Source organism: Typopeltis vanoorti, chromosome 18 (assembly GCF_054136105.1).
Source record: "Typopeltis vanoorti isolate ZY-2024b chromosome 18, IOZ_Tvanoo_1.0, whole genome shotgun sequence".
NCBI lineage: Eukaryota > Metazoa > Arthropoda > Arachnida > Uropygi > Thelyphonidae > Typopeltis > Typopeltis vanoorti.
Window position 1 is genome coordinate 18,631,698 of NC_143566.1, and position 27,293 is coordinate 18,658,990.

The window sequence follows — 27,293 nt, forward strand, 5'->3', positions numbered from 1 at the left end:
TCCGAGGGTGTTAAAAGGTAACATAAAAACAATTTACCTGTAATATAGAAAGCTAATAGAAAAGCGTGGATTACCAAGGAGTTATTTACTGATTGGTTTGTTAACCATTTTTGTCCAGAAGTGGAACAGTATTGCCAAAGAAATAATTTTGAAGAAAAAGTTCTTTTGTTGTTGGACAATGCTCCTAGACATCCTACTGATCTTAATACGTTAGACACATGCATTCCTATCAAAGTTGTCTTTCTTCCAGCAAACACAACTTCCCTGATTCAACCGATGGATCCAGGGAGTAATAGCAACATTTAAAGCTTATTATCTGTGTGGTACATTAAGCAATTTAATTGAACTGGAAGATAAAGAGCAAATGTCAATTAAAACTTTTCTTTTTGGAAAAACTACACCATTAAAGATGCAATTGAAAACATTAATAGCTCTTGGAAAGAAGTCACTCAGAAATGCTTAAATAGAGTTTGGCGCATATAATGCCAGAAGTTGTACTAGAAGAAGAAAATAACATTCAAGAGATTAGAAATGAAGTTATCCAGATGGCTCAATCAATAGGTTTTGAAAATGTCGATGAAGAGGATGTAAGAAATTTATTAAATGCAGAAGATGATGGTTTTTCAGTGGAAGATTTAGAAAAACTTGTTAGCAACAAAGCCAAAGAAAATGAAAGTGAAATTAAAGAAGTTCCTACTGAAAAAGTTTTAGCAACCAAAGATTTAAAAAGATGCTTGAATGACATTGAAAGCGTTTTAAATTTTTTCAGTGAAAATGAACCTGATTTAGGAAGAAATGTTATTGTTAAGCGATCAGTGTTAAATGCAATAAATCCATATAGGCAATTGTTAAATCAAAGAGAAAAAAAGCATCAACAATCAATTTTAGATTCGTATTTTAAAATGTCGTGATTTTATCTTTGTTTGGTATGTAATATTGACTTTTTATTTAATAAAGCTTTTCTTTTTTCAAAAATAAAGTCTTTCATTTTCTTTACGTATATCTATTACTGCCATAGAATTTTTACCTCTGAGAACGAAGTTTCACTTAACAAAGTAATTTTGTAGAACGCATCATCTTCATTAATCGAGGTATACCTGTGTGTGTGTGTATATATATATATATATATACACACACACACACACATTTTATCTGAACTGATTTAGAAGATGAGTGCTTCAGTTATTGAATACACATGTATTTTGAAAATGACTCCACTTTTCCTACATAGGAAAGATATGTTGTAAAGGTAGTGTAAGTCGTGTAGCATCAGATTTTAAGTTGATGTTAGAGATAGTGCAGCAGAAATGTGTCTGAGGTAAGATGATGAACATGTTGCTCCAGTATGATAGTGCAGAGTGAAGGAGAAGAGCAGTAGTAATGAATGAGATGATAGTGAGAATGTGTAGGAAAGAGGTCTGGAATATGTGGATGTGCATTATACATTTGAGAATAGAAGAGAGCTACATGTAAGAGTTAGATTACATTTAAATGCAGGACACAGACATTTGTAGAGACTGTTGTTTTCTGCACAAGGGAATGTATCAGAGCAGAGAAACTAGAATTGTACAGGTGTGATGTAGTTGGGATGGCTTCATGTGAGGATAGTGGCTTGAGAAATGAGAAAGTGTATGCTATATTATAGAACCAGGTGAAGTATGAGGGGAGTAATAATGCCCATAAGAATACTGGCAATGCAATGGTTTTTCTGTATACATATGCTAGGAACATTAGAAATAAAGGGAATGAGTTTGTGGCATTGAATGACTCATTCTTGTTAGTATCAGTGAAACTTTGTTAACTGAAGAGGATATTCTAGCAGGGATAGAAATAAAAGGGTATAGCATATTTTGGCAGGATAGGGAAGATAAATGTCGTGGTGGAGTGTTATGTGATAAGAGATTGTGTGCTATCAGGGTGGAGAATCACAGTGCAGATAACACAAATGGCTTTGAGAGTATATGGTGTGAGATAGATCTTTATAAGACAAGATATTGAGTAGGATGTTGCTACAGACCAGGGAATATAACTGGTGATGAGCAGGAAATGTTTAGGCAGATTAATTTGGCAAGTGCAAATCGAGTGGGCGTTATGGGCGACTTCAACTATTGTGATATAAACTGGGAAAAGGAGACTGCATGCAGCAGTATGGGAAATCAGTTTTTCAATTTCTTGAGAGACGGCTGTCTTAGGCACTATGTGGTGGTGAGAACATGAGGATCAAAAGTTTTGGATTTAGTCATAGCATGTTTGTGACTGAGATGTCATACTTGCCCTCCCTCCCCCCCCATTGGTGAGAGTGACCATGCAGTCCTGATTTGAATGATGAATAGGCATGTTGAAGTATCAAAACAGAAGAATTTGTGTAATTATAAGGCAAGCAACTATCATTGACTTAGAAATCAGCTTGCAACAGTACAATAGATGAAAGAATTTGAAGGAAGAGGGTCATTAGCCTGGGAAATACTTAAAAAAAGGGTGTTGACAGCAAGGGCAGATTGTATACCTCGAGTGAAGAAGATAAAGCAATTTGGAGTCAAATGGATGACAACAGAAATAAAAGGGGATTTGCAGAAGAAAAAGAGATTATGGAAGACATAAAGAGAGAGGTAGAGAACAGTTAACTCTGCCATATGTGGGAACGTATGCTGGCCCTAAGCCCGGTTAAAAGAGGAAGGTTGAGCGACGGGCTAATCACCCATCCTCATAAAAAAAAAAAAAAACCATGATTACAGAAACCACGAGTGAAGCAAGAAATCCCTTGGGGCAGAGTGCTAAGACTTGTGGTCTCCCAACAGACGAATATTTACAGGACTTTAGAGGGGAGCCAACATCTATGATGCAGGTGGGGCAAAGCCTCGTGGAACCTCACTTGCAGATGAAGTCAATCATTCATCCTAAAATTAAACTTAAAATTGGAACATGGAACGTTCGCACAATGTACCAAATTGGAAAACTAGGCAGATAGTGAACGAGATGAGTAAATACGGTCTTGATATCTTAGGAATTGCTGAAACAAGGTGGACAGGTTTTGGTGGGATAAAAACAACCAACAAATATATATTGTATTCGGGAGATGATGAAAGACATGAGAAAGGAGTTGCAGTGATTGTAAATGAGAAAGCAAGGAAAAGTCTGATGGAATGGAACCCAATCAATAACCGAATAATTAAAGCTAGATTTTTCTCCAGGTTCATGAAATTGACCGTCATACAAGTATATGCACCCACAAATGATGCCTAAGAAATGGGGAAAGCCAACCCCAAAAAGTGATTGATAAAGTCCCTAAACACGACTTGTTAATTTTGATGGGAGACATGAATGCTAAAGTAGGGAAAAGAGAGACGGAGGATGAACGTGCTATAGGAAACGAAGCGAGTGGTGAGCAAAATGAAAATGGAGAACTTTTTACATCCTTCTGTGAATTAAATAACCTCATTATAGGAGGTATCTTTAAACATAAGGAAATTCACAAACTAACATGGATCTCCCCCAATGGAAAAACAAAAAACCAGATCGATCACATTGCTATATGTAATACTTTCAAGAGGACATTTCAAGATGTAAGGGTTAAAAGAGGAGATGATACAGCTTCGGACCATTTTCTGCTAACCTCAATAGTTAAATTAAAGCTAGCAAGAAATTCAAAACTAAAAAAGAATAAGAAAATGAAATATAACATTGATAAACGGAAGGAAAATAAAAGAGAAATTTACCAATGAACTGAAGAATAGATTCTCATTTTTGGAAGAATCAAATGAAAATTATGAGGAAAATAAGATTGAAGCCAACTGGAGAAAGTGTAAAGAAACCTTCAATAAAACTGCATTAGATACTTTAGGAGTGACAAGTGGGAAGTCACACAAAGAATGGATTACAGGAAAGACATTAAAACTAACCGAAGAAAGGAAGAAGATAAAAGAGAAAATAAACAACTGCAAATAAGAAAAATTATGTGGAGAATATCAGAAGCAATACCAAGAAATGACAAGAGAAACTACTATCAGCTGTTGGCTGAGGATGCTCAGAGAGCGAATGATACTGGAAATCTTGGAGATGTTTATAAAATTGTAAGACAACTTTGAGGAACCTATCAGATGAATGAATGTGGGGTTAAAGATAAAAATGGTCAACTACTAACTCGAGAGCAAGAAATCCAACAAAGATCGAAAGAGTACTTTGAAGAATTATTAAATGTTAAACACGACTCTCTAAATCCAAATATTGAATCCCCTTTCAAAGATAATAAGTTTAGTTTAATCCTTTATCCAGTTGTGAGCAAACAACAAAGTTTGCACCTGAAAGTATCTTCAGGACTGGTGTAAGGTAGTATATCACCGGGCAACTTGTTGCAAAGGTGGAGAAAGCTTTCATCACTCCTATCTCAGTATCTCCCATAATGCAAAGCACATCTCCTTGCGGATATGTGTAATGTTATGCATTAAGGCAAGGGCCACTACCCATACCAGTTTTGACCTTTATTGAGGTCTCGTCAGTGGGAGCCAGGCCCAGTAGTGGAGACACCAAGGCAGAAGCAATGAGAGGTCATCCCAACCTATATGAGTTGCCAAAGGGTGTACAACCTTATTATTAAATTACTCTGGTGTTGTACTACCTTACCCCAGTCCTGAAGATACTTTCAGGTGCAAACTTTGTTTGCTCACACTTGGATAAAGGATTAACAACTTATTATAGTCTAACCAAGTGAAAAATAAACTCTCAACCCCTTTCGAAGAGATGCCAAATCAATTCGAATTTCATGTATACAGGAGAGATCACAGTGTAAGAAATCATGGAAGCAATCAAGATCCATAAGAATAGAAGAGCAGGTGGAAATGATAACATTAGTGCTGAACCTCAAAGCTGATGTAAAAAATCAGCAACTATACTGTATAAACTGTTTAATATCATATGGGCATCTGAGAAGGTTCCGGGTACCTGGAAAGAATCGCAAAGAGTCAAAATTCCAAAAAAAGGTGATCTTACAGAATGCACCAATTGGAGAGGAATCAGCCTATTGTCAGTACCATCAAAGATCTTCACTAGAATCATAATAAACAGAATAAAAAATAGCATTGAGAAAATTCTGAGAATAGATCAAGCAGGCTTTAGAAATGGAAGAAGTACAATGAATGAAATTTTTATTCTTAGAAACATAATTGAACAGAGTGTTGAACTAAATTCAACTATGTATCTCAGTTTTTATTAATTTTGCCAAAGCTTTCAATGACATAGACAGAGAATGTCTATGGAAAATCCTGAAAATTTATGTATTTCCTGACAAAATAATATATACAGGGTGTTCGGGATAAATTTGACAGTTTCGTAAGGAAAAAGAAAATCTTCTTTGTATCTATTAAATTTAATGAATTGACAAAAAAACATTACAGGCAGAGTTAATTACAATACTATCAACAAGATTTACTCAAAATAACCACCATTAGCATCGATCACAGCTTCAATTCTGCTTCGGAACCTCGAACAAGCTGATGCTACAGTCTCCCTGGGAAGGGCCGCAAAAACTGTTTTAATTTTATCCATTAACTGGGCTTTTGTATTACTGGAAGTGCGATTGGTGTCTTTTTCAACTGCGCCCCATACAAAATAATCCATGGGGTTAAGGTCTGGGGAGTTTGGAGGCCAAACATTTGGACTGGTGAAGTCGTAGAAATTTTCAGACAACCATTTTTGACTTTTCCCAGAGGTGTGGCAAGGGGCCGAATCCTGCTGCCATACATACGGCCTACCATTGGCTACCCTTGTTATCCAGGGCTTGACTACAGTTAGCAACTCCACGAACAAAGCCCGAATTCCAATGCCAGGGTTCTTCAACACCTGTTCCTGCAGATTTGCGAGGAATTCTGCTGTACGAACGCAATCAGATCGTCTCCTAGGGATCTTTCTTCTTGCTACATCCTCGTAGTCACCATTGCAAGTCTCTAGTTCATGCCTGATTGTTTTTACTGTATTCAGGGAGCATTGGGCAGCAGTCGTAATATCCTTATTTTGATGGCGGGCACGAATCATCATGATACAAGTTATTCTCTTCCATGATTCAGGTGGGTTCCAGCTATCCATCCTTTCTGACATCTTGTATATGAATGAAGAAGGGTCCAAACTTTTAAATGAAGAGAAGTGTGTGTTAATACATGTAACTTACGGAAAAATATAATTAATTATAAATATGTCAAATTTATCCCGAACATCCTGTATTATAAAAGATTTGTATGATGGAAGTAAAGGACAAATTCTATTAAATGGAACAGCTTCTGAAAGTTTTTACATCAAAACTGGTGTTAAGCAAGGTTGTGTCATGTCTGGAACACTTTTCATCATTGTCATAGATTGGATAATGCGACATACCTTGAAAAACCTGCAAACTGAAATAAGATGGAACATTGACACCACATTAGAAGATTTGGACTATGCTGACAACATTGTATTACTGTCATCTAGATTTGAAGACATGAAAATTAAGACAGCAAAGTTAGAGGAAACTGCTAAACAAATAGGCTTACACATCAATGAGAAGAAAACCAAAATATTAAAAATCAACAGTAAAACGAATGACCCAATCTTTATAAATGGAAATCAAGTAGAAGTGACAAACACTTTTAATTACCTCAGAGCAACTGTCAACATGGAGGGTGGTACCAATGAAGACATTGCAATAAAAATAAAAAAATCTTGCTGTGTATTTAAAACTTTACAGAAAATTTGGAAATCATCCAATATAAAAACAAACTTAAAGGTGCAAATTTTCAACTCAACTGTTAAATCTGTATTACTTTATGGAAGTGAATCATAGAAATTAACCAAACAACAAGAAAATAAAATTGATGCCTTCCAAACAAAACATCTACACAGAATTCTCAAAATTTACTGGCCAAATAAAATCTCAAATATTGAAATTTACAACAAAACCAAAACCAAGCCCATTACAATCGAGTTAAAGAAACACAGATGTACATGGATAGGCCATGTATTGAGAATACCAACATCAGAACACACAAGAATAACATTGACATGGACGTCTGGTGGTTAAAGGAAGAGCGGAAGACCCAAAATGACATTATTAGCTGGATGGTAATCGAAGAATGAAACAAACTAGGATGGTCGAGCTGGGGGAAAGCAAGAGAAGCAGCACTGGACCGAAGAGGATGGCACGCTAAACTCATGACCTCATGCACCTTATAGATGTAAGGAGCAATAAGTCAAGAGAACAGTTGCATGGAAAGTGACTAGTATTGTAAGGAGAGAAAAATTAGAATATAAGAGGAGACTGGCACTGTAATTCAAGGAGAATACCAGCAAGTTTTTTCGCTCTGTGACAAATAGCTTGCTAGTTGGAGATGGGAATTGGGTGACCATAGCAGATGATAGTTGAGCTATTTAATGATTACTTTATTAGTGTTTCATCCTGGTAGAGCAGGCTTCGTTCTTAGAAGGATAATGAGTGAAGTGTTGGAAGTGAAGGAACAGGGTGTATTTCAAATGCTGAGTATGCCATATGTTAATAATGCAGGGGGCCTAGATGGAATTTCACGACATGTTTTATGGGAATGTGCTATGAAACTGACTGTGCCATTAACTTGGCTGTTTAATTGAAAGCCTTGCAATGGAACAGGTTTGTGGAGAGTTAAGGAGGGTAAGATAGCAGCATTGCTTATGGGTGGCAGTAGAGTGGAGGTATCAAACTATAGCATTGTCAGTTTTTTGGATTTTACAAAGGCATTTGACAGGGTGCCATATGGATTTGGCATATGTTACACAGTCCTGTGACCACTGCTATAGAGAGATGTTCAATTTTTTACAGATGATGTGAAACTTAAGAGGGTTATTAGTAATAGTAGTGATATTTTGTCTCTTCAAGAGGGTTTGAATAGGCTGGAAAGTGGGCAAATGAATAGGAATATAAACATAACATTGCATTCACGTTAATAACTCAGTTGTGCAGTCAGAAATACAAACACCCTTGAGCCTTCAACAAATGTATAAATGGTGCAGTGGATCAAATTCTTAGCATTCCAGTGGTTTTAAATCATCCAGAAGGTGTAGCAGGGTGTGGGTGTTAAGCAACAGCATGCAGAAATCAATGGCTGTGATTGGTTATTGTGTCAACCCATCCATTTGAACGTTCTCATTTTGTCATGAATTGCTGTTTTTCTTTTTTTGAGTTTAATCTATTTTGCATGCATAAAGTGTGAACTGACATGTTTAGGACACTGATATAAAGTAATTTTTTCTAAATAATTTATAACTTTTTTGCTCATATTTACAATGAGAAACAGTGTTGACGATCTACTGAATGTCCCATTTTCTGCCAGAGCTTTCACAGATTGTAAGATTGTTTATAGCCGAAGGAGGTTGGAATTTGTCTATAAATAAGTAAAATGAGTTATTTCATTCTTTCTTTGGTTCAGTCTGGAAAAATAATTTCCCAAGTGATTATTTTTTTCTGATTTCTATGCATATTATATGGCTGTATTTAAAAATCATTTCAAAATTGAAATTATCGGTGTCTCACTCTAGTATTTGCCAATGATAATCTAATCTCACCACAAAGCATAAACCCTTTGTGCTTAAACGACACGTGACCTTTATGCCAAATATGGAAATATATGGAATATGGAAATATATCAAATATGGAAATATTTAAAATTTATTAATCGATAAATTAAAGTATTCAAAGTTATTTTACAATTAATTGCATTGGACCAATTAAAATGAGCGCTGATGCACTATGTACTCTTAAATTTCATACATCAATAAAAATGCAATCATAATCAAATTGATGGGAATCCACACAACAGCACACCCAACCTTAACGAGCCCTCGATGCCACTGGTGAATAAAAGGATAAGAAGTAAGCTTTTTTGCATGGAGAGTGGTAGGAACATGGAATGCATTACCTGAGAGAGGGTGGTGAATGTGCAGACAGTGAAGAGTTTAAGGAGTGGTATGATAAACTTTGTTGACCATTATAACAAAAATGATATTCTGTAACATACTGCAAAAAAGAGGTTGTGACCTAAGCTCCATATAACCAATGCTGTTTTATAAACTTTTTAGTAGTAAACGATGTCACAATCAGTAAGTAAAGGAAATGGATAATCATACATTGATGACAGAACACTGTTTATGTATGGCAAGACCTTGACATGAACAAAAGAAATCATGAGAAACAAAGAAAGGAAATCACATGAAATAGAACAAAGGATATTGTGAGAAATAGAACAATGGAAATCATGGGAAGTCAAGGAAAATCGCATGTTGATGGAAGAACACAAAAGAATGTTTGGAACAAGCATAGAGAACATGTAACAACATGAAAAAAAAAGTGTAAAGGCAGCCAATAATGGAAGACATATCGGAAAGAACTAGAAGAGATAAAAATGCAAATGCAGAATTAATGTTTAAATGAAATGTCATGCTATCTTAGCTTGAATTACCTGAAATCTTTAAGATGAACTAAATATGAGCAGTCTGTACCATTAAAATCAAAAATTTCCATAAAAAAATAAAATAAAAAATTCTCAATTGAAGCAGTTTTTTAGCTTATGTGTAAGTAATCTCTTGAACACTGTTTACCCACACAAACTGCACAACTTTTAATTAAATTTTGATTAAAGAACTACTGTATATCATGCCATATTTCTTTAATTTAGTTATAAGAGAACAGTATCAATTTATGCCAGCTGTTCAGTATTGGGTCTGTGATTTAGGAAGTTAAATTGTTCACATAAGCTGTGCAAATCACATTTCTCCTTGAGCTGACTAGTGCAGATGACTATGTTCATCACTTGTGCTACCTCCCTCTTTGTAATTGGTGAAGATAAACTTTAAAGGTGACTGAATGCTGAAGTTTTAAAGTTAATTTGGATTTTAATGTTACAGACTGTACATATTTAGTTCATTATGATTTCAGGTAAGTGATATTAATTTAAGCTAACATATCATTTTGAAATTTAAAATTTAATTCTGGATTTTAATTTTTTTCATTCTCTTCTAATTTCTTCTTTCTGTTATGTCTTCCTTTGTTATCTGCATTTGGATTTCTCGTGTTTTTTGTGCTTTATGTATTGTTCCTACCAGTCGTTTGTGTTCTGTGGTTGATGTACTGTATGATTTCTTGCAATTTCCTTTGTTTATCTGTAGTTCTTGCCATATAAAAACCTTGTTCTGTTGTATATGTATGATTTCATATACAATTATTTCTTTTGTTTTGGAGAATGGACTGGGTGTGTGTCTGTGTGGGGAATCGATTTTTCCCAAAAAAAATTGCTATAGTAAACCATGAGCTATAACAATTTCTCGTTTCTGTAGGAATTCACTATAGTGGACATCTTCTGTACTATTTAATATATAGATATATGTCCATGAAATTAGATACAAGTACAAGCTTTTGCTATCATTTTTTTAATTGGAACAGCTAAGCCATAAATATTTTGAAGTATGGCATAAGATTCTAGATGACATCTTCTTTATTATATGTTTGTGTTTATAAAATTATTTTCTTTCAGTTTAGCTAAAAGTCAACAGTATGATGAAGAAGGTTTAATTGATATTTTCAGACAATATGGAGATCATCTTTATGGGTAATGTATTACATTTAACCATGTAATTGATTTTTAAAATATATGTAGCTGATAATGTTTAACCTATTTTATGACATATAGGAATGAAGTGATTAATTATATGGTACCATTTCACAAACACCTCATATGTACTGTATATGTCAGCATATAAGACAGTATTTAAAGTTAAAAAAAAATTGCTGAAACAAGGGATCATCTTATAATCCAGATATAAAATCTGCACCTTTGAATCTGGCAATGGAAAACATCAAGAGATTCTCACACCTGCAGTTGGTCAAGCATTTAATTTTTTCACTTAAATTCTAATGAAACCTTACTGATGATCACATGAATATATACGAAACTGAAGACTGGTATAAACATAACAAACAATTTTGCCGATAGCCTCAGGAAGACATGTTCATAAATTACAGTAAGGAAAACATCTGAGGTAATTGCTGTGCATACATTATATTAAAGTAAAAGTGTATAAGAAGAAGCTTATCATCAAGTATTAAATTTGTGGTTGTCTTGTACAGCGGGTATAGCACAAAATAAAAATTTTTGATTTTTAAAATCAGTTATGAGATTTTAAACAAATGTTGTGATTCCTTTTTAAAATATATGTAGCTGATAATGCTTGTCCTGTGTATTAAATTTACAAAAGAGAAATGATTAATTATAACCACTGTACTGTTGATGACACTTAGAGTGAGAGTGCTTCCATTGCAGCTCTGACTGCCTAGAAAGCTGATTGATGGATTATTGAAGGAGGAAAAAATAATATTGTTATGGGAGTTGCTACGGAAGAAACCTGTATTTGATTCTTGTTGAGATGCAAGGAACCTTTATGTGGACTTTTTCAATTGAAGGTGAGTTAGCTGATCTTATATGGAAGTAGCAGGGTTTTTTCCTTTCAGAAACTTGGGTTTTTCATCTTGTGTACTGGCAAATCAGCCATGAGAACATTCACAATTGGTGATGGGTGGTAGATGGCATTGATCATAGTAGTAGTGTTGTGTTGTAATTGGAGAATTAAGTATTGGAGACATGGCAAGATATCAGAGTAGAGTGCCTTCCTGTGATGAATTCTTGGAGGTGTCACGTGAGGACACTCTACTCTGCTATCTTGCTATGTCTTCCAATACTTAATTCTCCAATTACAACTAAATACTACTACTACGAAAAATTTGTTGCAAGTTCTATATTTTTGAAATATGAAGTAATAACGCTTAGAAGTAAGATGCTCTTCTGAGTAACTAATAGAGCAAATATATTTCAGTTTGTTATGATGTATAGAAAAGTATATGTTATAATTCTGAAAAATCTTTGCCTTGGTTACTGCACCAGCTATTTATTAATTTGGAATCTTACCTGAGACCTTGCCAATGAAGACTGTTAGAAAAGGAGTGTAGGCACACTACTGTTCAGCTGTAATCACTTACCTGTACTGTTGATGCCATTTGGAATGAAGATGTTGCCATTGCAGCTCTGACTGACAAGAAAGCTAGTCGACTGATTATTGTAGGAGGACAAAAGAATATTGTTATGGGAATTTTTTGCTAATTTAAAAAATCATTTGGAAAGATTTACCATGCTGTAGCAGTGGGTGAATTAAACAGCAACTTGAGTATGTACATGATCGACTCCTCGTGATCTCAGTGTTGAACAGAAACAAATGTACATGGGAGTCTGCTCACACAATTTGACATTTGTTGAGAGCAAAACTCGTTACTCTCTCTGTGATCATCTCTGGATTGCACACTGCAATTCAGATAGAAACAAAAGGATAAATAATTGAAAACACAAAAATGAGTTACATGTTACATGACATCTCTGAGGACTCATCTCAGGAGAGCACTCTACTCCACACAACAATATTTTTGTCTGTGTGTATTCTCTAGCCGATTAGTGCATATATCAGATGAAAATCCAAATTTCTGTGAGAAAAAATCCTGCTACCTCCATGTCAGAATGGATAACTCAACTTCAATGAAAAAATCACATAAAGATTCTTCTTATCATAAGAAGAACTGAACTGTGCATAATGAAGGCACTTGTTATTGAGTCTTAGAGCTATCAAAGTTAATATAATAATAATAATAATAATCTTCCATCCCATTGAACAAATCTTTTTTGCTATTTTTTTAAGTACATTGCTGGCCTGGTTGGCCAAGTCGTTATCATGTCCACTCTCCAGCCAACAGGCTTCAGGATCAAATCTTGCTGTGGACATGGATGTTTGTAATTATTTTTAGGTATTTCATTACCCAGTGTGAGACCACCTCTCACTTATTGGACATCTGAAGTGGCTTGAAAAAAGTTACGTTTGGTCTCTTGTGTGGGCTTCGGGATTATGTAAAAATTAAATAAGAAATATCAAGTAAATAAATAAATAATAATAAAATTATTAAAGATATAAAAAAAATTTTTAGTACGAATATACTATATGTTTGTAGCAAAACATTTCATGGGTGAGAACTACATAACATGATAATTGACCTATTAATTAGAAGGTTAATTTATAAGGATAATATGCATTTGTCACAAGAGAATGAAGATTTTGACACGATGGTGAACTGCTTACTTCAGTTATGTTACTATCACTGAACATTGCTCAGTCTCATGCAAGTTATATCTTTTTCATTTATCAGCTGCAGGAAATTTAAAAAAAATAAAAATTGAAAATAAAAAAAAATAATTAGTAAAAATGAAAAATAATATAAACTCAGAATGCATACTTTGTTCTTGTGTTTTGTAGGAATTATTGATGAACATCAAAATTGCTACATGTAGTTCTTTTTTACTGCATGTAGCAATTTTTTAGTTCCTTTTTTACATGCATTTTTTTACTTTCAGTGCATGAAATAATTTCTATATAAGTAACCTACTTATGTCTTTTTTTTTTTTCTGTATTGAGGTATTTTGTTTAGTTTGTTAATATTTTCAGAAAAGGAGACTATGATGGAGCTATATCACAATATATCAAAACTATTGGCAAACTGGAAATTTCTTATGTAATTAGAAAGGTATGGCATTTTCTTGTGTGTGCATATGTTAGTATAGTTTATCATATAGAAAATTTTGAAAGTCTGAGATTATAGTAAACATTCAGATTATTTGGTAATTACTTAAATCAATGTGAAATAAAAAGCTGGAGGTAACTTTTTAGTCACATGAGATTTTCTGCACAGTAATAATTTCTTTTATTTTCCAAGCAGTTTTTAATTAATGTTATTAATGTCTAATTCGTTAATGTTTAAAATGCTTATCATCATCATCATCATCATCATCATCAAATTCCTGCCATGTACCCTCAAGGGGTGTACAGGATATGATAGTACTACATGAAAAAAATTACATCATTATTAATTTCCTATCTACAATTTTCCTCCAAATCAGTCTGTTACTTGTCAAGACTCCAACATTATCAGATCTTATATTTCTATCGTCTAAAGCATCGTATCAATCCACCTATATCTTGGCCTTCCTCTGGGTCGTTTTGCTGCCACCCTGGCAGAGAACACTTGTTTTGCTAATCTTTCCTCGCCCATTCTATTTAAGTGACCATACCACCTGAGATTAGCTCTGCTAACGCATTCCTGGATGCTGACAATGTCAAGTTCTTTCCTAATATCCTCGTTTTTAATATGATATTGCCATTGTTGCCATCTGTTCACGCCTATAATCTTTCTCAGGACTCTCATATCTGTGGTCTCTAGTCTTTGGTCAAGTGTTTTACTTCTGACCCAGCTCTCAGATCCATAAGTTAAAACTGGTTTGAACACTGTCTTGTATACAGCTAATTTAGTGTTCCGACTAATTTCTCTCTTATTCCATATGAATTTATTCAATTGACTTCCCACCATACCAGCTTTGCTGATTCTGTTGTCTATTTCTATATTTAATTTACCATCTTCAGTAAAAATCGTGCCTAAATAGCTGAAATGTTTTACTTGTTCCACAGGTTCTCCATTCACAACACAGTTGACATTTTCAATGATTCTGCCTATTTTCATTGTCTTTGTCTTTTTATTGCTGACCTTCATACCATATCTATTACAACAGCTATTCAATTTAGTCAGAGAATCTTGCAGACTTGTAGCAGATTTATTTAGAAGTATAACATCATCTGCATAAAGCAAAGAGCTGACATTAACATCTCCAATTTTGATATCATGTTTAATACCACTTTCCTTCATAATGTGATCCATATAGATAATGAATAACAGAGGGGATAATGTACATCCTTGTCTCACACCAGATTTAACATTAAACCATCTTCCTGTACTTCCTTCAATTCTGACTGCTGACTTACAACTCAAATAAAGACTAAGTATTGCTTGGTATAATGCCCCATTCACACCATATAACTGCAGCATATTGAATAGCTTCTCTCTTGGCACCTTGTCATATGCCTTTTCCAGATCGACAAAACTTAAATACAGATCTTTGTTATATTCCCATGCTTTCTCGACTATTTGTCGTAAAGTGAAGATCTGATCCTGACAGCCTCTATTTGGCCTGAATCCAGCTTGTTCTTCACCAAGCTTTTCTTCCACAATTCTTCTCAACCGTTTCTCAAGTATACTTGCATAGATCTTGCCAGGAACACTCAGTAGAGAAATACCTCTGTAATTCTCACATTCAGTTTTATTTCCCTTTTTATATATGGGTACTATGAGAGCTCTACTCCAATCATCGGGAATTCGTCCCTCTGTCCAGGCTTTCTGAACTATGCAGTGCTGCCACTGTAATACTCTTATACCACCATACTTCAGCATTTCAGGTCGAATATCATCTACTCCTGCTGCCTTTCCACATTTCAAGCCTTTGATGGCTTTTTCTACTTCAAGTATGGATATGTATTCCTGACTGCATGCCTGGTCAGTGTTTTTTACCACTGTGCTGTCATCACTGCTTGTTTCATTTAGCAGTTTTTCAAAGTAATTACTCCATACTTCAAGGATATCTTTTTCTCCCGTTTTCATGTCACCTTTATCATCTCTAATTCCTTTTACAGCACTCTTTCCTCCATTCTTAAGTTTCTTCAACAACCTCCAGAATATTTTGCCACCTTCTTGATATTTATTTTCTATATTCTTGCCAAAGTCCTCCCATGACTTTTGTTTAGCTAGTTTTACACAGTGTTTAGCATTCTTGCATTTGTCTCTATATTCTCTAAGAGCAAAAGCTGACTTATTTGCCAGGAACTTTTGGTATGCTTTCTTCTTTTCCTTCACTGCCTCTTTAACTTCCTGTGTCCACCAGGGAGTTCTGATTTTTTTATCCTTACAAACAACCTCACCACAGGCCTCTCTGGCAGAATCAATCAATGTTTTCTTCAGAGTTTGCCACTGAATCTCCAAGGTTTGGTTCCTGTTCTCAAACTCTTTCATTTTTTCTTCAATAATCTTTGTGTATTTTAGTCTACAGTTCACATCTGAGAGCTGCTCAACTTTTATTCGCTTTAAAACTTTCTTACATGTTATTCTTTTCAATATGAAATTCAATTTTATCCTGCTCAAGACTAAATAGTGATCACTTCCAATTTCAAATCCTCTGTACACTCTGGTGTCCTGCACCAGGAAGAAAACATCACTATCAACAATAACATAGTCAATGAGACTTTTCTTATTCCTAGCCTCTTCTCTCCATGTGAATTTGTGCACATTTTTATGTTGGAACATGGTGTTAGTAATGACCAGTCCATGTCCTGAGCAGAAATCCAACAGATATTTGCCATTATTATTAGCTTTGCTCTTTTCTCCAAATTTTCCCAAAATATTTTTGTATGTCTGACAATCATTTCCTACTCTGCTATTTAGATCCCCAACAAGGACCAACTTTTCATTTTTCATTGTGTCAGTTGCTTTTTCTAAAGCCTCAAAAAATTCCTCCACTTCTACCTTAGTAGAACCTTCTGTGGGACCATAGGCACAAATAAGTCTCATTGTCCAGTTCCCCATTCTCATATTTGCCCACATTACTCTACTTGAGACTGCCTGCCATTCAAGAAGATTAGCCTCGTATTTTGTGTTGAATACTATGGCTACTCCTTCTTTTCCTTGATTGTCATTGCCTGAATATAACATTTTGTATTTATTGCTCAGAAAGAGCTCACCAGTTTTGGTCTTTTTTGTTTCAGTCACCCCTATTATGTCGATCTGGTACTTATCTAATTCCTCAGCTAGCTCCATTTCTTTGCCATTCAGGCTTCTTACGTTGATAGTACCGATCTTTAACTCTGGTTATGTTGAGTTGGGGTTTATTTTCGAAGAAATCAGAAGAATAAAGACGTTGAAGACCTGAGTATTCGTTTGAGAAGTCACATCCACCATCATATGTTCAGAAATATTAAGCTGCTAAGGTGATGATCTCTTCTTGGGATGCGAACACTTTTCTTCATGTAAGAGCAGCTAAGCAGTGTAACTGTCTTATATATTCTTGAAAGAATATTCCAGCCATTTGTGTCTGTGAATTTTACAGCATTCTGTGAACTTGAATATCATCCTATGCAATGCATAAGTTGGTGCTGTACTAGCCCATATGTGCACAGAATTTCTATATTATGTTGAATTTGTGATGTTTGAACAACTAAAAAGTCCTGGTGGAAGCCCCATTGCAACCATGCTGTTTTAAAGGAAATTCAGTATTCACTACTTACCAATTTCCAAAAAAAAAAAAAATAGAGTTCAAAGAGTGCTGCCTGTTTCCTTTATGGAATGAAAATGCATTAGAGGATTTATTTATGAGTGGCAATAAGAAATTATTAATAATAATAATATTTTTTGGGAATCTCCATGGATTCAGACTAATTATGGGAGGCCCACTGTAACTATTGTTCACACAATACTTATCATGCTTCTTGAACTCATTCACTGATGAAGCACTCACCTATGGATTGCATAGGTGAGTGCTTCATCAGTGAATCCCCCCCCCCCTGATCCAAGCAAAAATTCTAGTCCTAATACCTTTAGTAATCATTCTCTTATAATTTCCAGAGTTTACCCCTTGGAAAAAAACTTTCAGTGTCCGTACTATAGTTTTTAGCCTTCATTCTGTTCTCCTTATGAGAACAGAATGAAGGTTCCAACCTCATTCAACTATAATCATATAGACCAGTGGCATCACGTGCCTATTTAGGATGGGTGCTGTTGTGTGGCTTATGCATCCTACTCAACAAAATTCACGTTAATTTGACTGATGATTGCATTTATAGATGTATGAAAATTTTATGAGTGCATAAGCGCATCAATGCTCATCTTAATTGGTCCAATGCAATTAATTGTAGAATAACTTTGAATACTTTACCAATTAATATAATTGTAAATATGGAAAGCATAGCAGTCAAATAAACAATAGCTATGCTTCAAGCTTGTTGTTTATGTGAGAAGCACAAAGAGTATATGCTTTGTGGTGAGATTAGATTACACTGGCCAACAAAAAAAAACTTTTTTTCTGCTGATTATGATCTGATGCTTGTTTTTTACTAATTTGGGTGTGCTGATTTCAAATATCAAACCCATTTTTCTCTATCACGTCAGGTTTTTCCTCTATGACAATTTTTTTTTTGCTAATTTGTAAGTTTTTGATAGTTTTAAGGAGGCAGTACTATTTAGAGGATCAAAAAAATCGATTTTTTAATATTATTTTCTGAAAGTATGTACTTTTAAAAATCTATTCCTAACTTTTTATCAAGAAATTCGAAAAATTCCCGAAGATATAGCCTATTATTCAAAGCGGTGCGCAGATCAGAATCGGAGCGCTCACCGCTCTCGCTTGTTAGGAAATGAATAAATGCATAAGAACCTACAACGGCACATACTGGCGCTTTGAATGCGAGAGAGGCCGATAACCGACCTAATACATTTAGGTGATGAAAAGCAGGCGATGACAACTGCCTAAAACAAATGAATGCTATATGTGTCATAGCAGACAAAGAACGATCGAAATCAGTCAATCGTTAATCGATCGTGAAAGTATGATGAGCGCTTATAACGTTTCAATAAAGTCTCTGATTTTTTTTTGTCTTGTTAATTGCATGTTAGTCGGCAGTGAAGAAAATACATCATGTCTACTACTTGAAATTGTGTCAATAGTGTAGATTCCTTCTGCTACATTTGTGGCAGCTTTACTGTTCCCAGTCAAAGGACAAATATCACTGATTTCGTTAAGAAAGTGAACTTTGCAAACCTTGATGTAAAAATTGCAGATCAGGACAAGTCATGGGCTCCAAATAAAGTGTGTAAGTCATGTGTAGAAAATTTACGACAGTGGAGCAAGGGAAAACGCCAAAAATTAGCTTTTGGCATTCCAATGATTTGGCGTGAACCGAAAAATCACGTAGATAATTGCTATTTTTGTTTAGTTCAGACTTCTGGTCATAATAAGAAGAATAAGAAAAAAATTGTGTATCCAAATCTCGACTCAGCAATTAGGCCAGTTGCTCATTCCAATGAAATAGCCATGCCAATTTATAAAGGACTTCCTTTACTTGAGAACGAGCATGATCGGGATATGCCAGATGTTCTTGAGGAGCAAGACCCGGATGTTGATTTAGACAATGAAAATTTAATTTCTAGTTCTGGACCGCAACGTTTTACTCAAGCGGAATTGAATGACTTAGTAAGAGATTTGGGCCTATCAAAGGAATCATTGGAATTGTTAGCTTCAAGATTAAATGAAAAAAACTTACTGGAGCAAGATACGAAGATAACTTTTTATCGTAGCAGGTAAAGTAATCTTCTACAATATTTTAAACACGAGTGTGGATTTGTTTACTGTAACAATGTGTCAGGTTTACTAACTGAAATGAGTGTTGTACAATATCATCCAAATGAGTGGCGTTTATTTATCGACAGTTCAAGCAGAAGTCTCAAGTGTGTCTTACTACACAATGGGAATGTATATGGCTTAATTCCTATTGGCTATTCAGTCCCCTTAAAGGAAACATATGAGGACATTAAAAAGGTTCTGAAGTTATTAAAATATACAGACCATAACTGGATCATCTGTGTGGATCTTATTAAAATGGTGAACTTTTTACTTGGCTTTCAAAGAGGATATACAAAGCTTCTGTGTTTTCTATGCTTCTGGGATAGTCGAGCTAGAAACCAACACTGGAGTCAGAAACATTGGCCTCTTAGAATATCCTTAAATGTTGGAGAACAGAATGTTATAAATCAACCTTTAATCGACAGAGAAAAAATCATTTTTCCACCTCTACACATCAAACTAGGTCTTATGAAGCAGTATGTTAAAGCTTTAGATTTACAAGATGACTGTTTCCAATACATATGTGAAAAATTTCCACGACTTAGTTATGAAAAATTAAAGCCGGTGTATTTGATGGACCGCAAATTAGAACTTTAATGAGAGACCCAATTGAGAAAGAGGCCTGGACTTCATTTACGATGGTTGCGAATAATTATCTTGGAAACAAAAAAGCGTGCAATTACAAAGATCTAGTGGAAACAATGCTTGAAAATTCCAGCACCAAGGTTGCAACATGAGCATAAAGCTTCATTTCCTATACAGTCATCTTGATAGATTTCCCGAGAATTTAGGTGCTGTAAGCGATGAACAAGGCGAAAGATTTCATCAAGACTTAAAAACTATGGAAGATCGGTACCAAGGAAGATGGGATTCTCACTTTGATGGCCAACTACTGTTGGAGTATTCAAAGGGATTGCCAAAACAGAACACACAGCAGAAATTGCTACAAACAAAAATTTATTCCCTGAAACTCATATGTAAGTAAAATTGTTATTTTTTTTATAAATATTCTTGTAATTTTAAATGAATATTGTTAAGTAGTCATGTATCTAATTATCGGCCTCTCTCGCATTCAAAGCGCGAGTATGTGCCGTTGCAGGTTCTTACGCATTTATTCGTTTACTAACAAGCGAGAGTGGTGAGTGCTCCAATTCTGATCTGTGCACCGCTTTGAATAATAGGCTATATCTTTGGGAATTTTTCGAATTTCTCGATAAAAAGTTAGGAAGAGATTTTTAAAAGTACATACTTTCAGAAAATAATATTAAAAATTCGATTTTTTTGATCCTCTAAATAGTACTGCCTCCTTAAAACTATCAAAAACTTACAAATTAGCAAAAGGAAAATGCCATAGAGGTAAAATCTGACATGATAGAGAAAAATGGGTTTGATATTTGAAATCAGCACACCCAAATTAGTAAAAAAACAAGTCTCATATAAAAGTCAGCAAAAATTGTGTTGGACTATGTTATCATCCACGAATACTAGAGTGAGATATGGATGATTTGATACAATTTTTAAATACAGCCATAGAACTTCCACAGAAAAATTGGAAAAGTAATCACTTGAGAACTTATTATTTTTCCTAATTGAACCAAAGATAGGCTGAAATAACTCATTTTACTTGTTATACACAGGTTCCAACCTCATTCGACTATAATCATACAATTTGCAAAAGCACTGGCAGCAGATGGAACATTCAGTACATCGTCAACATTGTTTCCCATCTAAATCATCATCATCATCATCATGCGTATCAAGGATTTAGGCCTAGCATGGCCTGTTCTGGCCTTAGAAGTCATCGTTGAATCGTTTAAGAGGACGTCCTGGTTTTCTTTTTCATAATGGTTTGTACTTTAAGGCTTGTTTTCCCATCTAAATCATCATCATCATCATGCGTATCAAGGATTTAGGCCTAGCATGGCCTGTTCCGGCCTTAGAAGTCATCGTTGAATCGTTTAAGAGGACGTCCTGGTTTTCTTTTTCATAATGGTTTGTATTTTAAGGCTTGTTTTCGCATCTAAATATGGGCATAAAAGCTATAAATCATTTATAGAAATTATATATATTAAAAACTTGTCTATAGTTTTTAATATATATGTCATAAACACATCAGTTCACACTTCATGCACATAAAACAGATGAAACTCAGAAAAAATTGGATTGCTTCACACAAGCAATCCAATTTTCTTCACAATAACTAGTCACAGCCACTTACAAATTCTGAGTGCTATTGTCTCAGTGCACACCCTGCTTTGCCTTCTGGGCTGTTTAAAAACCACTGGAACTCTAAGTATTTGACATGCTGTGCCATCTGATTGTCTGTTTAAAGCGCTCAAAGGTGTCAGTATTTGTGACTACACACCCAAACTATTAACCCGGAATGTGATGCAATATTTACACATCCAAAAGTGTCCTCTTCATTATCACGAAGCATTAATATATTGTGCTTAATTTTAGGAATCAAGCAAAGCCAGGAAACAATCAGGGGAGTCTTTAACATGAATAAATGCAGAAATATAATATCGATATATTGCAATTCTGTGAGTGGGCACTGCACATCTAGCACACCCAGAATATTTGTCCCTGATATAGTCCTACCACAATCTTAGTCATTTGCCTCACATAATTCCTCATTGGATCAGATCAGTGTGCAGTAGCCCAGATATGACCTTACTAAAGTTTAAGGGAAATAATAACCTCTTTATCTTGCTTGTCAGCATATTCTTCATTGTTATCTGATGTGTTTTGCCCATCATTGCAGTATATCCTCTGAACTTCACAACTCTGCGTTCACAATAACCCCAAATCCCTCATCTCAAATTTTTTTGTAGTTTATTTCCTTTGATCTAGTACACAGATTGTGATCTCTTTTTTTCCCAAAGCGAATGACCTTACACTTGGCCGCATTAAACTGGCTGCCATTTACCTTTGCCCTATAATATCAGTCTATTTATGTCATCCAGCGGGATCTCCGCATCATCTTCATCAACTCACTTTTCCTATCTTTGCATCATCAGCAAAGTGATTGTTTTCATTTAAATTATTTCCTATATCATTGATGTATAAGTTGAACAGTAGAGGACTGTTCTCCATCAGCTATCCTCTTATCCAAACCAACAGCTTCATATCCATCCCCATTTGCTCCAATTTATGCCACAGAGTTCCGTGTGGAATCCTGTTGAATGCCTTTGCAAGTTCCAGCAGAAACGCTGAGTAGCTATTTCCCTTTATCCAATTCATTTGCCACTTTGTTATGAAAAGTAACCAATTTAATAAGGCTTTACCTACCTTTCACAAAAATCATGTTGCCCCCTATAAAGTATCATATTCCTGTCCATCCAGTTCCTGAGTTCTGTCTTTTATGAACTTTTCCAATACCTTAACCACCGCTCCTGAAATACTGTTTGGCCAATAATATTTTGGCACCATTTGTACTCTGAGAATGAGATGCACTATGATGATTCCATTTTGCAGATGATGAAGTAGTGAATCATGCTATTTATGAAGAGCTCCAATGTCAGAGGAAAGACTTATATAAGGTGTTGGCATTCAGCATCTCACTTAGCAGTAGCAGATATGTATAGAGATTGATCAAGACTGTTGAAAAATGACAGGATGCTACAAAAGATGGGGGTTGTTTTTTTTTTTTAATGTAGGAGACATTACTTTCATCTGACTTCTTGTATTTACATCTGTTTCTGCAGTCCCTCTTTATTATAGTAAAACATAATGAAGAGAGATTGTAATATATATATATATATATATATAATGTGAATCCCACCCATGAAAGGGTGGGATTCACATTATGACTCACAGACATAATGTGAATTTACAGTGGGACTCACATCACAAGATGTCAGGATTAGATAATCCTCACATCTTGGTTTAAGCCAATTCAGACCTCCAACTAGCAGGATGATACTCTCACTCGGCAGTAATGCATCTGCCACATGAAGACATTCGCAAAACATCCATACCTATGGCGGGATTTGGACCTACAGCCTTTTTTTTTTAGAGAGCACATATGCTAACCATTTTGCCAACCAAACTGGCACTGTTAAATGATTAAAATATATTAAAAATATAGGATAGCAATAAATGTTCTGTTCCCATTGTTAATTTTGATGATAGCAATACAGGATCATAAGTCACTAGTATCTTTAATTTGTATGGTATATGTCACAGGAGAGTTCAGAAAAATGATGTAACATTTATCAGTAATAAATCTTGGTTATATGATTACATGCCCTCAGAAATTTTCATATCCTTCAATATATAAAAGAACTCTGATGCATGTTTTCTTAAAATCATATTTTTTTCTTACTTTAAAATGAAAATAACTGAACAGTGACTATTACCACTGCAATTGCTAATCTGGTTGGCCAAGTGGTTGACGTATTCAATCTCCAGTCAACAGGCTGTGTTCAAATCCCACCATGGGCATGAATGATTGTGATTGTCATTAGGTGGAAGATAAATTTCATTACCCGGTATGAGACCACTGCCCCACTTATTGCAGATTTGAAGTGGCTTGAAAAATTAAAAAAAATTTTAAATAAAAAAAAAAAAAATATATATATATATATATATATACAGGGTGTTCGGGATAAATTTGACATATTTATAATTAATTATATTTTTCCGTAAGTTACATGTATTAACACACACTTCTCTTCATTTAAAAGTTTGGACCCTTCTTCATTCATATACAAGATGTCAGAAAGGATGGATAGCTGGAACCCACCTGAATCATGGAAGAGAATAACTTGTATCATGATGATTCGTGCCCGCCATCAAAATAAGGATATTACGACTGCTGCCCAATGCTCCCTGAATACAGTAAAAACAATCAGGCATGAACTAGAGACTTGCAATGGTGACTACGAGGATGTAGCAAGAAGAAAGATCCCTAGCAGACGATCTGATTGCGTTCGTACAGCAGAATTCCTCGCAAATCTGCAGGAACAGGTGTTGAAGAACCCTGGCATTGGAATTCGGGCTTTGTTCGTGGAGTTGCTAACTGTAGTCAAGCCCTGGATAACAAGGGTAGCCAATGGTAGGCCGTATGTATGGCAGCAGGATTCGGCCCCTTGCCACACCTCTGGGAAAAGTCAAAAATGGTTGTCTGAAAATTTCTACGACTTCACCAGTCCAAATGTTTGGCCTCCAAACTCCCCAGACCTTAACCCCATGGATTATTTTGTATGGGGCGCAGTTGAAAAAGACACCAATCGCACTTCCAGTAATATAAAAGCCCAGTTAATGGATAAAATTAAAACAGTTTTTGCGGCCCTTCCCAGGGAGACTGTAGCATCAGCTTGTTCGAGGTTCCGAAGCAGAATTGAAGCTGTGATCGATGCTAATGGTGGTTATTTTGAGTAAATCTTGTTGATAGTATTGTAATTAACTCTGCCTGTAATGTTTTTTTGTCAATTCATTAAATTTAATAGATACAAAGAAGATTTTCTTTTTCCTTACGAAACTGTCAAATTTATCCCGAACACCCTGTATATATAATATTGAAGATCTGTGAACATACAGATCTACAATCAGAACTTAACCTTGAGAAATACAGCAGAGGAGTAAAGTGCATTTACTTGTCATGACCCCCCCCAAAAGAAGTACTGGATTGGATTCCACAACAGGAAAAACAACCACAGTGCCAACCTAAATCATGTTGATTGATGATCTCAAAAGATTTACAGGAGTGACATGGGAAAGGAGAGTCATGTACAAACAGTTTTGGAGTAATCTTTGAAAGGCCTTCATCCAGCAGTGGATTGACAATGGCTACTGCTGCTGATGATATTATATATATATCTATATATATATATTTTTTTGGAGGTGCTTAAGAATCAAGCTATATGACTGAGAGGAGACCTCCACATAGCCTTTTAAAGTAATGCAGAGAACTGACCAGGGCTTCTGACCTAATGCTCAATCCTCAACTTCTTGTGGTGCACCCTGTTATGTATCTTCCTGGATACTGAAATTGGGATTTAGCAGACCAAATTGTATTCTTATTGGCTTAAACAAAAATTTCAAATGATGGTACAACATGACAGAATTTCATGCTGGCTGGAGCGTCACCCGGTTAAACAAGGCCCCCGTTGTTTTCGCCAGGGAAACAGGGCAAACAGCGAAAAGTCAGCTACTCGAACAAATCCTAAAACCACCCCAACTCAACATCACCAGAGTTCAAGATTGGTACATAAGTAGCCTGAATGGCAAAGAAATGGAGCTAGCTGAAGAATTGAATAAGTATCAGATCGACATAGACTGAAACAAAAAAGGCAAAAACTGGTAAGATCTTTCTGAGCAATAAATACAAAATATTATATTCAGGCCATGACAATCAATGGAAAAGAAGGAGCAGCCATAGTATTCAACACTAAATATGAGGCTAATCTTCTTGAATGGCAAGCAGTCTCAAGTAGAGTGATGTGGGCAAATATCAGATTTGGGAACAGGAAAATGAGACTTATTTGTGCCTATGGTCCCCCAGAAGGTTCTACTAAGGTAGAAGTGGAGGAATGTTTTGAGGCTTTAGAGAAAGCAACTGACACAATGAAAAAGGAGAAGTTGGTCCTTGTTGGTGGGGATCTAAATAGCAGAGTAGGAAATGATTGTCAGACATACAAAAATATTTTGGGAAAATTTGGAGAAAAGAGCAAAGCTAATAATAATGGCAAATGCCTGTTGGATTTCTGCTCAGGACATGGACTGGTTATTACTAACATCATGTTCCAACATAAAAATGTTCACAAATTCACATAGAGAGAAGAGCCAAGGAATAAGATAAGTCTCATTGAATATGTTATTGTTGATAGTGATGTTTTCTCTCTGGTGCAGCACACTACAGTGTACAGAGGATTTGAAGTAATCACCATTTAGTCTTGAGCAGGATAAAATTGAATTTCATATTGATAAGAAGAACGTAAGAAAGTTTTAAAGTGAATAAAAGTTGAGCAGCTCTCAGATGTGAACTGCAGACTAAACTACACAAACATTATTGAAGAAAATACGAAAGAGTTTGAGAACAGGAACCAAACCTTGGAGATTCAGTGACAATCCCTGAAGAAAACGTTGATTGATTCAGCTAGAGAAGCATGTGGTGAGGTTGTCAGTAAGGATAGAAAAATCAGAACTCCATTGTGGACACATGAAGTTAAAGAGACAGTGAAAGAAAAGAAAAAAGCATATCAAACATTTCTGTCAAATAAGTCAGATTCTGCTCTTAGAGAATACAGAGACAATTGTAACAAAGCTAAACACTGTGTAAAACTAGCTAAACAAAAGTCATGGGAAGACTTTGGTAAGAACATAGAAAATAAATATCAAGAAGGCAGCAAGATATTCTGGAATTTGTTAAAGAAGCTCAGAAATGGAGGAAAGAGTGCTATAAAAGGAATTAGAGATGATAAAGATGACATGAAAACAGGAGAAATAGATATCCTTTAAGTATGGAGTAATTACTTCAAAAAATTGCTAAATTAAAGCAAGTAGTGATGACAGCACAGTGGTAAAAACACTCAACAGGATTGCAGTCAGGAATACATATCCATACTTGAAGTAGAAAAAAGCCATCAAAGGCTTGAAATGTTGAAAGGCAGCAGGAATAGATGATATTCGACCAGAAATGCTGAAGTATGGAGGTATAAACGTCTTACAGTGACTGCACTGCATAGTTCAGAAGGCCTGATCAGAGGGGCGAATCCAGATGATTGAAGCAGAGCTCTCATAGTACCCATATATAAAAAGGGAAATAAAACTGAATGTGAGAATTACAAAGTTATTTCCCTACTGAGTGTTTCTGGTAAGATATATGCAAGTATACTTGAGAAACGGTTGAGAAGGATTGTGGAAGAGAACTGGGTGAAGAACAAGCAGGATTCAGGACAAATAGAGGCTGTCAGGATCAGATTTTCACTTTAC

General features: G+C 35.3%; 1 protein-coding gene across 1 annotated transcript in view; it reads left to right on the forward strand.

The window, feature by feature from the left end:
- The window catches only part of Vps11 (vacuolar protein sorting 11), a 457,238-nt gene that overhangs the window by 200,352 nt on the left and 229,593 nt on the right, over window positions 1-27,293 (forward strand). Inside the window, exons 13-14 of the mRNA XM_090408066.1 lie at window positions 10,524-10,598; window positions 13,528-13,606. Of these exons, the coding sequence (XP_090264192.1) occupies window positions 10,524-10,598; window positions 13,528-13,606 (154 nt within the window). The remainder of the gene's footprint in view (window positions 1-10,523; window positions 10,599-13,527; window positions 13,607-27,293) is intronic.